Source organism: Lycorma delicatula, chromosome 7 (assembly GCF_047948215.1).
Source record: "Lycorma delicatula isolate Av1 chromosome 7, ASM4794821v1, whole genome shotgun sequence".
Lineage (NCBI taxonomy): Eukaryota > Metazoa > Arthropoda > Insecta > Hemiptera > Fulgoridae > Lycorma > Lycorma delicatula.
The window spans coordinates 5,424,765-5,441,088 of record NC_134461.1 but is presented as its reverse complement, the minus strand read 5'-3'; the positions used below and the strand labels follow the sequence as shown (position 1 = coordinate 5,441,088).

Below are 16,324 nucleotides of genomic sequence, written 5' to 3'. Positions count from 1 at the left end.
TTTTTGTTCTATCCAGCACTTCTATTCTGCAGATGTTTTCTCTAAATTATTTTCAATCTCGACAATTTTTTATTTTTATATTTGGTTTATTTAGGTCTTCCTTTACTTGTTTTTCGTATGGGGGCGGAGTTTTATATTTCCAAAATTTTTCTAAGAGTTTTTTTATTCAATCTGAATCTGAATCCGTTCAAATCATATGTTCCGCAAAATTTAATCTTTTTTTCGCATTGTGATTTCTAAATATTCGAACGTTTTATCTTTTTTTTTTCTTATTTCTTTATTTAATTTTGTAATTTCTTTATTTCTTGAGCGAGCCACACGGATCGTTCTCAAAATTTTTCCTTTCGGTTTTTAAAACCGATTCTAGATTTGTTATGTTGGAGGTATCTATCCCGTGGAAATCGTAGATTATTTCTCGGTTAATATTTTTGTCGTCGTGTTGTTATTATAAGTAGTTCCAGTACTGTTTTATTATAGCGTCTCAATTTTGCTAAAAATCTTTTAAAAAATCATTCAAAGCGTGTAAGTCTAAAAAAATTGTTTTTCTAAGCAGATAGGGAACCTTGTTTAAATTTTATGAAGAGTACTCCTTATAAAAGTTATGAAGTGGTACTTCCTTTCCGATTAATTTTTCTATATGAAATACATCTAGACGAGTATTTAAAAACACCTATTTTTCTTTAACATGTGAATGTTCCCGTTATTATTTAAAAAGTCTTTTGGGTGAAGTGGAATTTTTTTTTTTTTGAAATGGAAATCTTTCATCGTTCCCGTATACGTAATACATCTAAACTTAACAGTTAATCGACAAAGGGATAACGGGTTAAGTTTTTGTATGAAATGAGAATACGTCACGTTAAAAAAATAATTTGATGCGCGTATAATCACGCTGGAATTTTATTAAATAAATTCTCATCGTCAAATATCGTTAATTATTACAATACTATTAGGAAAAACAAAACTTTTAATTTTTTTTGTACGTAGTTTCATAATACGCGATTTATATCGGTCGAGTTTGATACTGAACGAACTATTTATAAAATACAGATGTACCGGTTCGGAACTGATAACAACGATAACTAATTCTTAATCTTATTTTAATAATTGCCTTACGATACGTAAATTTATTTAACATTTTTTGTTATAGATAGTCTAACGAAGTTTTTGATCGATTTAACTGATACTGCTTATTATATAGACTTTATTAGACGAAACGTTTAATCGATATATGAAAGACTATTGTAAAACGAAAATAGTAACTCTTTGCATATTTTATAAAACTTGATAAAGTTTTATCGTGTCCAGTATTTTATTTTTAGACTAAGTATACTGTTTATTTAAATTAAATTACGGTAATACGCTATTTATAGAAGATGATTTTGATTAATAATTTACCGCATACTCTCACACGAATGGATGCGTAATTTGTACGTATTATGTCCGATAAGTTCTTACTATATTCCCTGTTGTATCGTTCTTGACGAGTTGAAGCTTTGTAATTCTCTTTACCCTTGAAACTTTTTTATAGTAAATAGGCAGCGGGGTTATTAAATATTAATTACTTAATTATGCGATATTTACAATACAGCTGACAATAAAAGCTAAATGTTTAGTAAAACTTTTGGGTACGATTTGACCCCTCGATTAAACTACGCTTTTACCTTAAAAATTATGAAGTATTAAATGTATAGTTGAGAAAAAAAATAATCAAAATTTTTACTAAACAATTTCGGGAATCGGGTCGATGCCTCTTGATCAAATGAGACGTCTTTATCGTCAAAATATTTAGAATATGCTCGTAATAGCTAAAAAACGTATGGGTCCATTCGATTCGCTCGCTTAACAGCTACCTCGTAAGTATTTTTAATAAGAGCTGCAAATTGAAAAACAGGTTTAAAGTAAAAAAAAAAAAAAAATTATCAGAAATGACAAAAGATTCAAACATTTTTAATATTCTTAAGTACCGTTCCGGTGGAATCCCCCTTTTTATAAAGGTTTTCATGTCGTCTTCATTAATTTTAAACGCGGTTGAACTTTCGATATTGAAATTGATATTTTAAGTAAGAGTATTGTTCGGCCTTCTTTCTTTTGCGCTTAACAATTTATTTACGGCATAATTATTTACTTCAATAAGTCGATCCGATTTGGAGCAATATTATTCAAAAAGGCTAAAAAAATACAGTTTATTGAAAAAAAATGCGAGTTCCGTGCTGTCCGACTGGGTAAAAATTAGGCCGAAGGTAAGATATACATATATAGTTCAATATTTTTGCGGTATCTCAACTTTTTTAATCGCCAGCTTTCGAGATACGACGCAAAAACTGTTTAGACATAATGTTGAATGTCTCCATTCCTAAATCTGATCGAATTAAAACTTTGGAATTTTTTTAACCTAATAAGTACACTGATCGCGATAAAGCTCAACTTTCTATTTTACCGTTTTACAAATGTTAAAAATGAAAAACGACAAAAACTTTCCTTTTATGTTTTTTTTTTTTGTAATTTTGTCTTTTTACTTCCTTGTCCGAAGTAAAGGAATGACCTTCCCAGAAAATATTTTAACTATTTTTGGCGTGACTCTGTATATACGTATGTATCTTGTATAACTCAAAAACGATTAGCCATAGGATGTTGAAATTTTGGATTTAGGACCGTTGTAATATATAGTTGTGCACCTCCTCTTTTGATTGCGATCGACTGAACCAAAAGTGTCACAAAAAAGGTCAGAATCCAAAAAATTTGAATTTTGATGTCTTTCTTAACTGCAGTAATAAACCCTCATCGAGAGATTTTCAACGATATATCATAAGTGGTGCTTATTTTCATCGGTTCCAGTGTTTAGTCAAATAAAATTTTAATTAATGAAATATTTGAATTTTAGGGGAGGCACATCGGTTCGAATCAGACCTCATCTCCTTTTTAATTTTTTTTTTTTAATTTAAATATATTTATTTATGAATAATTTATTAACCTGCTATTGTAAAAAAAATATTATGATAAATAACAACTGAGTAAAAAAGAAGAAAAAAATTAAACAATATCAGAAGTCTTTAATGAAATAAAATGTTATGTACTTTTAAAAATGTGTAAATGTAATTTAATAGGCGTACAAGGAAGACATGAGTTGTCCGCGTCAGACTTTCTTCATGCTATTCCAAAATTGAGATTTTATTAAATTTATTGCTTTAACTTATTGATATTTTTGGACTGGCTTGCTTGAGATTCTCGTTTTAGAGGTTAGTTTATCTATACGTGTCTCATTCTTGTGGATGGAAAAAATCTCGGCTGTCATTGCAATTGAAATAAAGATTAACTTTTCACGTTTCATTGGTGTTTTTTTTTTGTTTCTTAGTACGCTTCTGCGTTTCATTTTTCTCGCTGCTCCATCTCAAATCAAACTGTCGTCATTTCCAAAACTGAAATTTAGATTCACAATAAATCATCGAACAAAAAAAAAATCCCCCATCTACGCTTAATTACGCCAAGAAAAACTAATAGAAACAGTAAAGCAATAACAAAAATTAATATACATTAAAGTCGTCGGTAAAATTCTCGTCTCGACGAAGTGATGGCACAAGTGTGAGCGCATGACTGTGATATTTATGAAGTACGACCCTTTGTGCGTGCTGTGAAGTTTCAGATCGTGCTTTTATTTGTGTTTGTGGCGATCGCGTAAAGCAAGCAAGATATGAAGTTCGAGCTGTTATAAAACTACATTATTTTAAAAGATTTTTCCCAACGATCGTACAAAAAAAGTTAGATTATACTTGAGGAGATTCTTTTTGTTCGTTTTCGACGGTAAAAAAGTAAACTGCTACATTTAAACGCGGTCGTACAAGATGAAACTCGCGACGCCCAAAAAGTCTGCGACCAAAGAAATCATCACAAAAATCCACAATACCGTGTTAAATACTCACTGAATTAAGGTACGAGAGCTTGCTGACATCGCGGACATTTCGATAGATCCTGTCCGCTACATTTTACACGATATTTTGAGTATGAAAAGTCTTTCCGCTCGATAGGTACCGCGTTTTTTAAACGATTCCGGTCGATCGTAAACTCATTTGCCTGAACACTTATCGAGGATGTTTAGACCGATTTAAACGCGATTCCTCTGAGTATCTTCAATGTTTTATAACGCTATCGATTTGCTTGGCATTTCTACCGCCACCACCACCCCATTCGGTCGCCCTAAAGCATAAGACCAAATGTCTGTGCCGCAAACGGCACCTCAGCCTCGAACAGTTTAGCGACCGGTATCCTAAAATAGCTTCTAGAGCTTACCTAACAGCGTGAGCGGACTAAGCGCGGTGCCATACACCGTCGGCTTACGTGTCCCAACCGTTCGCATGTCATATGTTTACTAAAACGGGTAGGCGCACCCCGTCAACTACTAAAAATATATATGACATCCGTAAATTAAAATTTACTTCGTCTAGACGGAAATTCGCTGCCACGTCTAGGTCGCTGAATGCCAACAAGTACCTGTTCACCATATTAAAGCGCTTGAAGCCTTAATTGGCTGTTGATCATCCCAACCCCGTAGGGGAAGACACCCGCCTAGTGACGTTCCGGTCGCCACATCCCTCCCGTTCATTGTCCCGTTGGGCTTTAACGGGACCGGTGATCATCTCGATTCCCCCCAAAGGGAGAAAAGATCCCGCCTCGTAGCGTGTCTGTTTGCTACACCACCACCTTCGTTCCTCGGGGACCGGTGATCAGCCGTATATCTCTAGCAGTGAGGTAGGAGTCTTTCCCTTAAGTAATCTTTCGATGCGGCTGAACAAAGCAGCCGCATCAAGGAACTCCCACACGGTCCGACAATGCGGCTCTCGCCAGACTTTATAACTATACATGAAACGTGGATTCACGCTGTTTGGCCAGAAACCTATTACGCTTTAGTAATGGGCCTATCGAAAGGTGCTATTCACGCTAACCCGCCAAAAAGAAAGCGGTCTTTTCCACAGTAATTCGCCTGCACACACGTCTGCGGGTTGTCGTTGCAAAACTCTACGACCTACTCTTCGACGTGCTTCTTCATGCGTGTGGCTCCCAGCGGTTACTTCTTCTTTTCAAACTCGAAGAAACGGCTCGCTGAACGAAGACTCACGTCAAACGACGAGATCAAAGCCGAGACGAGTGCTTGTTTCGCAGAGTTGGAGATAAACCGCGTTATAATGAGGGTATTAAAAAGTTCTGAGCGTGTAATCGTTAAATCATCCACGCACGGAGGTATTATCCTCTTCCAGAGGACCGTCGATCACAAAAACCGCATACCGTGGAGGTTCTATCTTATACGGAAACAGGATTAGGTTTCGTAAAATGTTTTATTTTACCGATTTTACTGTTCGTTTTAACAAAACGGTACGGTACTACAATCATAAGGAAGACCGTAGGAATAAATAATAATTCTCAACTTTTTCACCGGAGAAAAGGTTACATTCTAAAAGAATAAATATCGAAGTTAAAATATTAAAGAGTAAAATTTTGAAACGACTTGTAATATAATTCGAGTAGAAATATAAAATACTAGTAAATACGTGTAGCAATAAGATTCAAACATTTCTCTTCGGGTAAATATTAAAAACGGTTACAGGAGAAACGTATTCCGGGACGCGAACTTATCGAAACCGCTTTTACAAAACCTAAACTAGCGTCTGATGAGCGTATTATTATTTTTTGATCGATTACGGGTGATATTATTCGATCGATGTTACAACTGAGTTTTTATTTTTGACATGCGTGCGCTTGCTTGGTGTATTAATTTAAGTTGTTAAACGTTTAACATTGACTATTCATTTTTGGTTTCAGGTGAAAGAAGGGGAAATAGATAAGAAGAATTATCTTATTCACCGGTGTCAAGTAGCTCGTTATGTGAATATACGTCGGTGGAAGGGAGAACAGAACTACAACGAATGAAAAGATAAAAAGATAACACGATGTGGTTTTTCGCCAGATGATATCTTGACAAATGCGACAGTGCGTAACAAGAGTTTTACCTGTAGTCGTTCGAAATTTATTGTTATTTGAGTTAAGAACTCTTAGCTAGCCGAGTAAATAGTTAATATACTTGGCTAGGTCGTCGCGCAAATCTTTTATGTGATAGTATGGCACCGAGAAATCAACGTCACGATTACGGTATGTTTTTAAGAACGTTCATTTTTTAAAAAATAAGTATAGTTCTAGTACGCTATTAGCGATTAATATTATCATATCCTTTATTTGCCGGCTTATATAACCCGATATGGAGTAGCCCTTGCTCGCATATAAAACAAATACGCTAAACCGTTTCTTAACTCCCGTTATTTATTTACTTATCTCGGGAAATCTAACTGAGGAAGCGCTTACGCTCAGTTATAACTACTTTGTGTAATTTTCTATAATAATAATTGAATTTTTTGTTATTTGAAAAAAAATAAGCCGAGCTGGTCGGGACTCGAACCCAGGACCTTCTGGATGGAAATTTGAGATTTTACTATTCCGCCGTGGAGGTTGACGAACGACTCCTCTTTTAAAGCGTGCTTCTTGTCTAGATGCAAATAATTTTTTTTTTTAAATTATTAACCGTAAATTTAACAAAATTATTCTTATGACCGATAATCGTATTACGTTTCAAATCGTTATTTCCAGTGACATCGTAATTTTATAACGAGTTTTGTTATCGTACGAGTACATATAGGAGAAAAGAAGTACGATCTTACAAATTTTGTTGTTTCTTGTTGTTTTGAGATGTCCTGAGTTCTATCGTCTAAAATTTGGGTTACAAAATTCTATACGGGTATACACACGTATGATTTTATTCGGCTTAGTACCTCAGACACCGTCGTTAATCTGCGATCGTGAAATCCGTTGTAGTTATTTTTTTATTAGGAGCAAAGGAATCGATTCGTTTTAAATATTTCAAAAAATCGAGTCGAAAGACATTAAGGGACTATTATGTGTCGAAGGGGTTGGGACTACGAGTATTTCACTCGTAATAATATACGCGTATGATTTCTTTTTAAATTATTTCGTGAGGAATTATTTTAACGCCCGTTTTTACTTTCTTGTACTTCGTGCAACGAAGTATTGCGATCGTGAAAAATTTCGGTTTTCAGATTTCAACGAAAATATCCTTTTTGATAATCCCCGAATCCATTTTGACTAGTTTCGGCGTGACGTTTGTACGTACATATTTATCTCCCATAACTAAAACGATTGGCCGTAAAATGTTGAAATCTTGGATTTAGGACCTTTGTAACGTCTAGTTGTGCACCTCCCCTTTTGATTGCAAACGACTGAACCAAAAGCGTCCAAAAATATTCGATATAAAAAATTTAGATTTTGAACTTTTTCTTAACTGCAGTAATAAACCCTCATTGACAGCTTTTCAACGATATATCATAAGCGGTACTTTCATGGGTTCCAGAGTTATACCCAAATAGAATTTTAGTTAATGTAATATTTATATTTTGTAAGGGGAAGGCACATCGGCGAGAATCAGACTTGATTTCGTTTTTTTTTTAACTTTTTTTTAAAATTGAAATATGTTGATTTATTAATACTTATTAACCTATGATTGTAAAAAAAAATCTTTACAATAAATAATTCAATAATAACAACAAAAAAAAAAGTAATAAATATATAAAAACTATATGCATTGTAATAGGCGTACAAGGAAGTTTTGTGGTGTCTGCATCAAATTTTTACTGTTGTAATCAGCTTATACGATATTTTTACGGCCGGATATCGTTCTATTACCGTACTTGAAGTAATAATGTATAAAAAGTTATAGCGTTTAATAAAACTGTCGATCGGGATAAAAAAGTCGATCGGGATTTGAACGTCGGATCTACGGGTGAAATATATTAACGCTAATTCTCCGCGATATAAGTCGCCAGATCGGTGATTAAAAACGTTTGATTTAAAAAAAATTATTTTTATTTTTCTTGCCGTTATAACTTCTATCGATTTGAAATATTTTTGTTGATAAAAGGGATACCAGGACGGATAAAATGTTTATTTAATCTTTACAAAGTGTTGATTTCATTTTTTTAACGGAAATATCCCAGAATACTTTCGTTTAAAATTACCGCTCGCATAAAAATTGAGAAAACCTTGTACAACGTTGAATTTCTTCCGACTTTATAACTATTTTTAAAAATATCATTGTAGAATCTTTTTCCTTTTTTATTTTCCCGACAGAATAGTTTTACGCGATAGTTTCCATTTTGATAGTTATACGCTACACTTTTACAGCCGGAAAATCGAATCGAGTTTTGCACATCGGGGTTCTGCAGATCTTCATGTTTCACGATCCCTATCTAACGAAAAAAACACTTGATTTTAGCGTTGAAAATTTTGAAACTATGTATGTTGAGGATGCACATACCGGTTTGTTCTTTGCTAGATAACTCCAGACTAGATGAACCGATTCGAATAAAATTTGGCTCGGTGATTTTTGTATTTACGGGATATTGAATCTGTTTCATTTTTGTCACGATCAGTTAGACGTGAAGGAGTATACGGACCTTAACAAACACGTTTTTCTTTTCTGTCGTTTAACGGTTGAAAATGAAGAAAAGTTTGATTAAATAATTATTTCACTTTAGTATGTCTTTGGGCAACTTTTTAACTCGCGTGAAGGACGATTAGCCAGTTTTTTCTTTATTTTTTTGTTTGATATCTACACCCTAGATTAACCGATTTTTATGAAATTTTGTACGATAACTTTTCAATACGGATCAATAATGCCGTTTAATCGCTTAGTTATAATCGCTCAAAGGGGTAGGGAGGTACAGTCATCGTGCTTTGAGCTTCTATAGCTCAAAATTTTACTCAAAGAGTAGAATGATTTTTTAAACGCAATTCTTTTTTTGTACCTACACACTTAGGTTTAATGTTCTATATAATTTTATTTTAATAACAAAAGATCTCGATAGCCTGACGGTCGCTTAATTTCCTCCCGGTTTTTTTTTATACAAAAATAAGTAAGAACGTAAAATTGATAATAATAATTTTCAGTTTTATTAGTAGTTAAAAGTTAAACTGTAAGACAACATCGATTCCAGTTTTTTTTGGTGTGTTTCATAAGAAAGCTACCTATTGTAACGGGTACCGTGATACGACTTCCGGAAAATTTTGACATATCTTCGCGTTTCACACCCCCCAGACTCCAAAACCACCGTCAGCTCAAAAGTTTATATATACATTTACATATGTAAAAAAAAATATTTCACTTTCTTGTGGAGACGATAATTGCCGTAATTTTGCGCCAATCACTTTCAAATTGTTCCTTAAAAATAACTCGTCAGTAAATCTCGGTCGAGTTCGTTAACGGCCGAAATCGGACCATGGGAATGGAAATGGGGGGCTTTCTTCTTAAAAGAAAAAAAAAATCGCCATAACTTTCTTAAATAAACTATGGTATTTGTTTGAAGTTCCTACTGTTTTTTTGGATAAGGGCCTAAAATTATGTAACTAAAGTTTTTTGATATCGCCAACCATGGCCCCAGGGGTTAAAAAAATTTGGATTTAAAAACCAAAAACATCATAATTTGCTCAACAGGCACAGTATCGAATCGGTTTAAAGTTGTCGTTGGTCCTTTAAACATTACCTAAAACGTTTTTCTGAAACAATTTTTGATATTACCAACCCTTACGGCAAGGGATGACCAAAACTTTGCTGGATTTGTAAGAAGATTGGCATATCGTATACTGAACACGTGAAACTTTTTTTCGTATGCAACCGTTGTCGTAAATTTGAAGTTTTTCTTAATTTAAAGGAGGAAATATTTTTTATTTCCTACTTAACACCGGTGAAATGTACATCCGCCTTCCGGCCTGTCGAAAGGAATTTTTTTAATCGTTATATTTTTCGCGCGTTTTTTAATTGCATGTGAAATTACTTAACCGTCGGTTATAAGTTTGAATTTATTTGCGATATTTATACTACTGTTCGTGTTTGAAATAAATATAGCGGATTCTGTTTGATCGATACAATTTACGAGTACCTTCGAATAGCGTACAGTTTGTCGAACCCGTCCTTCTTGTGTTAAACCCAGTTTATTTATTACTTATTATAAAAAGTTTTTCTACGTTAACGATTAATCAGCGAATAACTAACTCTTAAATTGTACCTTTCTATTACAGACGATTTCACGTTAACATTTATTCAAAACACTTAGTTTAAATATAAAAAAAATAATTTACGAAGATATAGATTTAGTTGGGAAAAAAAGCGTGCATAACTTTAACGGCGCTGTCCGTTATAATAAGAAAACGTTAAAATGGCTATAATGTAATCAAATAAAATTAAGCAAAAATTTATCGTAATTTAATTAAAAATTGCAAATATTAGTATTACTGAGTTTTATGAATGCAAAAATCAGACGATATTTTGGTTTTAAATACAAAAAGATATTAACGATTATAATCGTTATATTATTATTAACGGTAATAATAGTTACCGTTAATAATTTGTTTAGCTAACCGAGTAGAGGAAGTTGATTCGATGAACATTGTAAAAGGATACATTTTTCAGTCGACAATTTTAGTTCCCGGTTGACCTTTTGATCAAATGACGTTTGGTCAGAAAAAAAGCGAAATTATTAGGGTTATATGTGATCCCCTCGATTGACATCCCCTGACCACCGTAGGGGAAGACACCCTCCGCGAATGCCACGAGTGACATTCCCATCGGTGTACTGCTATTTAATGAACTCAAAACATAACACATCTTACAGAGTGTTAAGTAAGACTGAAAGGACCTACTAAATAAAGAAACTGAACTACCTCCCCGTAGAAGGTAAAAGTGAGTTCAACACGCAACACGAAATATAAAAATATTACACGGAATAGTAACGCTGAAACAAAACAGAAACAGATTACAAGCAAGAGAAATCCAAGTAGGACTCTAGATCCCCTCAGCAATCGTCTCCTTGTCCAAGTACACCGTAAAACTTTTCTCTATTGCCCATTCGCCCTGGTTCCTCCAGTTTATAAGGAGATCCAACGCCGACCCGATAAGATCAGGCCGACAGATGGCGTTCGTGCGCATTGACTCGTACTTTCAGCACTCGTAAAAAAACACGGTACGTGTCATCCGATTGTCCACGCTGAGGACACATCCCAGAATCAACCAGGGTGAATTTCAGTAGTCTGTCCCTAAAAGCACCGTGGCCGGAAAGAAATCGCTTTACGTATTTATTAGGGTGCATCGCCAGTATTTTCATTGCGGAGTTGTATACTATTGATAACTTCTTCCGAAAATTAATAATTAGCCATATTTTGCCATAATTAAACCAACATTTCGACATGTACTGGTTTTTCAGATTCCGTGAGCGCTTTACAGGCGATTACTAACGTGTACGTCATACACCGTGTTGTCTGTTTGTGTTGTCTGTAAAGAGTGTTCATGGTGAGCGGAAAAGCGAATGGGATGCTACAGTTAACAAAAAAACTTCATCCGGTTAAGAAAACCGTGTCATCGAGGAGCTCCTCGTGCAGAAATAACCGTCGAGAGGAGGCCGCGTAAGCGGTCGTACTTTCAAAAACTCCTCGGCGGCTCGACAGCCCGTAGTCCTTCCGAGGAATTCTCCAAGCTTGTTCATCACAGAGTCCGCGTCCGCCGCTACTTGTTTGATACGGTTGCCAAACGGCAACTTTTCATCAAACACTACACCTTGGTACTTGTTAACTCTTACTCGGCCGATTACGCAGCCTTTATTCTTAATGTGGAGGTTACTACTGTACGATAATTTCTGTACAACCTTCAAAACATGTACTACGTCTCGGGCACAGAAATATTTACACTTTGACTGTCCATCCGGCTCTCTGACAAGGCAGCTTGCGCTCTTTCCTCTTGCTGCGGTCGTGAATTACCGCGAACTAATAAGAGACAGTTATCGGCGAAAACCTGGACCGTGACCCCTTTTGAGAATGTCGTCTCAGAAATCCGTGAACATACAGATTCCACAGCAGGGGACCGAGAACGGAAACCTGCGGGCTTCCCGTAGTCACGAGCTTTTCCACAGCTAGGCGCGCATCCGTAAACAGAGCCGTGCTGTTAGAGAAATAGTCACGCGTAACGGCCTGTAGGCCTTGAGTGAACAAGGAACATGGAGCGTTCCCGCCACAACGTTACGAAAAAAGTAATAACGTACTGCTTTAAAGTACCGCGCCTAACTAAAAAAGTAACTACAGTCAGTAATTCTGTGAGGCCGTGTTCGCGTAGTCGTGATATCAAGCGATGACAGACTAGTTTTGCTTGCCCGATTTCGACGCGCTTGCGGTGACGGCGGTATCAGTAAGCGTGTATTAATAAAGAAAGAAGAGAACGTCACCAGTATTCCATCGTGGACAGTGAGTGAATTCAGGAAGTTAGGTGCGGTAGTGAAAGTGACAGAATTACGTTCATTCGTAAAGTGTAGGGCAGTTTACTGTAAACTTTAAAAATAAAATAATATTTGTAGAAAATTGAATTATATGAACTTTAGACTTTTCTGGTGTTATATTGTTGGTAATGCAATATCGGTTGTAGCGATCATTTACAGTAAATTCGACTGTATTCTGGTTTTTATAATTTAACTGCGTTTAAAAAATCTTGTCGTTATTTTAATTACTATATCGTGTGCCGTATATTTATTATTATTATTCATTTTATTTCGTATGTTTTTGGAATAATAAATTGCATTTACGTTTGTTAGTCTCCCGATAGCAATATCTTTCGGTCGATTTCATTTAACTGTGACGCTGCAACTCAAAGACAGCCGTAGCAGGGAAAGTAAAAACGTTCAGAAGGTAATCGATATTAAAACCGAAAAATAAAAAATCGCGATCGAAAATTAATCGATATTAAGATAGGTTGGTATTAAGCACGTTGCAGTTAGTTCAGGAACTGTTGAATGTCACAGGATTCGAATCCCGGTAACACTTGGCGTTTTTCATAGACTAAAAATTTATCTTTCTTAAATAACTGTAGTCGTTGTCGGTTTACAGTCGTTAATGTAAGTATATTTATTTATAAATACGTAAAATTAATCCTCATTACTTGTGGAAAAAATTACGAACACTGCCTCATAAAAATTTAATTACGGTGAAAATTTAATTTCAACCAAAGGCCATATAAAGAGTATGAAATTGATTATCATAAATCAAATTTTTTTTGTCGTTTTCTTCTTTTTTTTTGCAAAAACGTAGAATAGTTATTTTATTTAAAAAAAATAGTATTATAGAATAATCGTAAGAGATTTGATTTTTTTGGAATTATTTGACGAACAATAATGTTTAATACATTTTTTATGAGCTACCGTTCGCATTAGGAAAAACTATCAAAAAAATTATTTTAGCGTGACGATCAGTTGTCAGACTTCAGTAAATTTCAATGTAGAAAACTTTAAATATAGATCAATTTGAACATCTTGAAACAGATTTTTGCTTTAATAAAATATATTAATATCTTGTAAAGATAAAACTACTCAAATTACTTAGTTTGCGCGCGCGCGCACACACACACACACATATTATTTGGAACAGAAGCCTAATTACTTACAAAGTAGATGAGAGACGTTGTGTTGATCATTGTTATCAATATGTTATTTTGGTGACTATTTCTGTACTTTGTGTAATAAAATTCAGTTTATTAAAGCTCGATTTAAAAGTCAATACTATTAATTATGTGAAAATTAAACTCAACAACAAAATAGAAATATACGTATATATATAATTTTTTTTTTCTGTTTTGTATATATATATATATAGCGTTCTAAGTACCCTACTTTAAAGATTGTAGTATAAAAGATAACACAAAAGAATACCTTTAATGATGCTCGTAAAAAATAGGTGCGTATATTATCACTGATTCTAAGAATTAAAATGTTGAACGTACTTCACTTTTTAAACGAGTGAGGTATTACACGACATAATTTATTTTGATGTTTAGATTTTACTTGTAGCGGTGACACATAACGGTCATGACCGGTCATCCTATCGTATTTTTATTGTTCTTCACCGTATTCATATATTGGAAATTATTTATTTTAATAAAATTTTACAAAAAACGGCCGTAAAACGGCGTTTTAAAATAAAATTTTGAGTGAAATAACGTCTATTTTTATATTTTAAATTATATAAACTATAACGAAAGTATATTAAAACTATCGACTAAGTTGAATAACGGTTTTTAGGAGTCGTTCAATAATTCTATAAATTCTCGTTAAAAAAAGGAAACCCCGTTTAATAAAAACACGAGCGTGCAGAAAACTCGTACTATATCGGCAGTCGTTTCTAGTTACAGAATTTATAATTGAATTTTTCTTTTGCTTTCGTTTTTTCAGCGTAGGAAAACTAATGTTTATATATTGTCTCACTCCCCGCACAAGAGGCGATTATTTACGGTGAAAATTGCTATAAAAAGTGAAATTTTCCTTTAGTTTGTTGTTATTATACGTTATAATCCGTTTCATTTATTTCTGAAATGATGTACGCAAATAAAATCGTCATAGGATTAATGAAACCGTGAAATGACAGACTTATTTTTAATTAAAAAATAATACAAACAAAAAGTAGAACGAAACAAAAGTATTTCTGTTTTTGTTGTAGTCGTATTCCGGTGCAACAACATCGATATAAAGGGAAAGTACAGCGATACAGGTGTTTTTGCGGTTATTTTTTCAATTAACCCACCGGATCTGCCTAGCGATAAAATGTGGTCGTAAATCGGCTGTTTAAATTAAGTCAAAGTTGTGAGGTTCAAATCCTAACAAAGCCGAGACGTTTTTATTCGAATTTGAATAGTAGATGGTGAATATCTGTGTACTTTGATAGTCGGGGTTCAATTAACTATAAATCTCAGGAATGGCCAAGCTGAGTCACGTGTCGTACACATCCTCGTCTCATCGGACCGCGGAGTTGTTTATTCTTTTGTAAAAAGTAGGAATAGAAAATCAACCTGCTGTGAACATAACCTCTCTTCGTTTGTTTGTATGTCGTAATTATTAGAATATTTTGTCGACAGATTTTTTATTAAAAGAACATTCGGGTCATTATTTTAAAAAACGAACAGAAGTATCGGTTCGTTCTCGTGATTTCACCGGTAATCTTTTATTAAGGTTAATTAGACGAGATTAGGTTGATACCGTACGAAATTCAGTACGCGGAATCGTTAGTTACCTAACCTAACGTAACCGGAAATTATGTATTTAATCGTATTATTTATAATTCATAATAAATAGCGTATTCAAAAATCTTTAACACGGATTTTTTATTCTACCGCCATTTACTTAATCTTACTTAATTTTTCAAGTACATGTTATTATATATTCATTAAAAAGAAATTTTTGATCTTTTTGGCTGTGTAATTCCGAAAAGTCCGAAACATTGATGTTATTTTGCTTATCGTTATTACTGAAGTAACAAGTCAAATTAGATTAGATATTATTACTGCTTGTGTTACTTGTAACACAAGAAATCAAAAGGTTTTGACCGTTTGTAGGTCAAAATTTGCCGCTGTATTTACACGGTACGGTACTAGCTTGAGGCCATTTGATGTTTTAAAAATTTAAGACTCTATAATAAATGAATAAAATTTCATTGTAGCAGTCTAGTGTAGTATAGAAAGTTTATATTATAAAGTTCAGACCGTTTTTTTTTTTGTAAGTTAGAGTGAGGCGTGGATTCTTCCTTCCGTGGCCGTAGTTAATAGCTGTGACGGTTGTGAAGTAGGATCGACGTCTAAAGAAGCCTAGCTGAAGCTAAGCGTAAATCGTTGGTGGAAATCTCTACCGAGGCATTTACAACGATGGCATCCTGACAGTTGCGTCGCTGATGACTGCGATAGATATTCAGTATCTGACGGTCGATGAGACGATCTGCGGTAAATACTCTCAGGGTTAAAAATGAAGGTTGTGATGCGGTTACTAGAACGGGTAATCCACAGACTCCTGTCTGTTACTACTTATTTGGATTGCTCTTTATTTCTCACTAATCGTTATAATAATAGTTATTTCTGTACGCGCAAACTGGAGTCATGCTCTGTTGCCTGCAGCTATACTCTTAATGCTCAGAACAGGGAAATTTTACGCTTTCTCGTTAGGAGTTTCAAATTAGACGTACATTAATCTGATTTTTTTGCGATTTACTTGTAGGGAATAGATTTTTATTAAATAATTTTGTTACTGCTGAGAATTTTGAAGCGAATTAAATTTTGAAAAAAAGAAGTTGCGTACAAAATTTTCCAGAATTATATTTGAGGATTCCAACTGGACAATACCTAAGGACTGGTATCTGCAGGAACACTAGGTAAATTGGTTTATATATTTGTTATAATATTAAAAATTCAGCTATT

General features: G+C 34.2%; 1 protein-coding gene across 2 annotated transcripts in view; it reads left to right on the top strand.

Annotated features, from left to right (window-relative positions):
• Ctl2 (Choline transporter-like 2) overlaps positions 1-16,324 on the top strand; it is a 306,466-nt gene that overhangs the window by 61,438 nt on the left and 228,704 nt on the right. For both annotated transcript variants that reach the window (XM_075370072.1, XM_075370073.1), the window contains exon 2: positions 5,812-6,138. In XM_075370072.1, coding sequence (XP_075226187.1) covers positions 6,108-6,138 — 31 coding nt within the window. In that variant the 5' untranslated portion in view covers positions 5,812-6,107. The remainder of the gene's footprint in view (positions 1-5,811; positions 6,139-16,324) is intronic.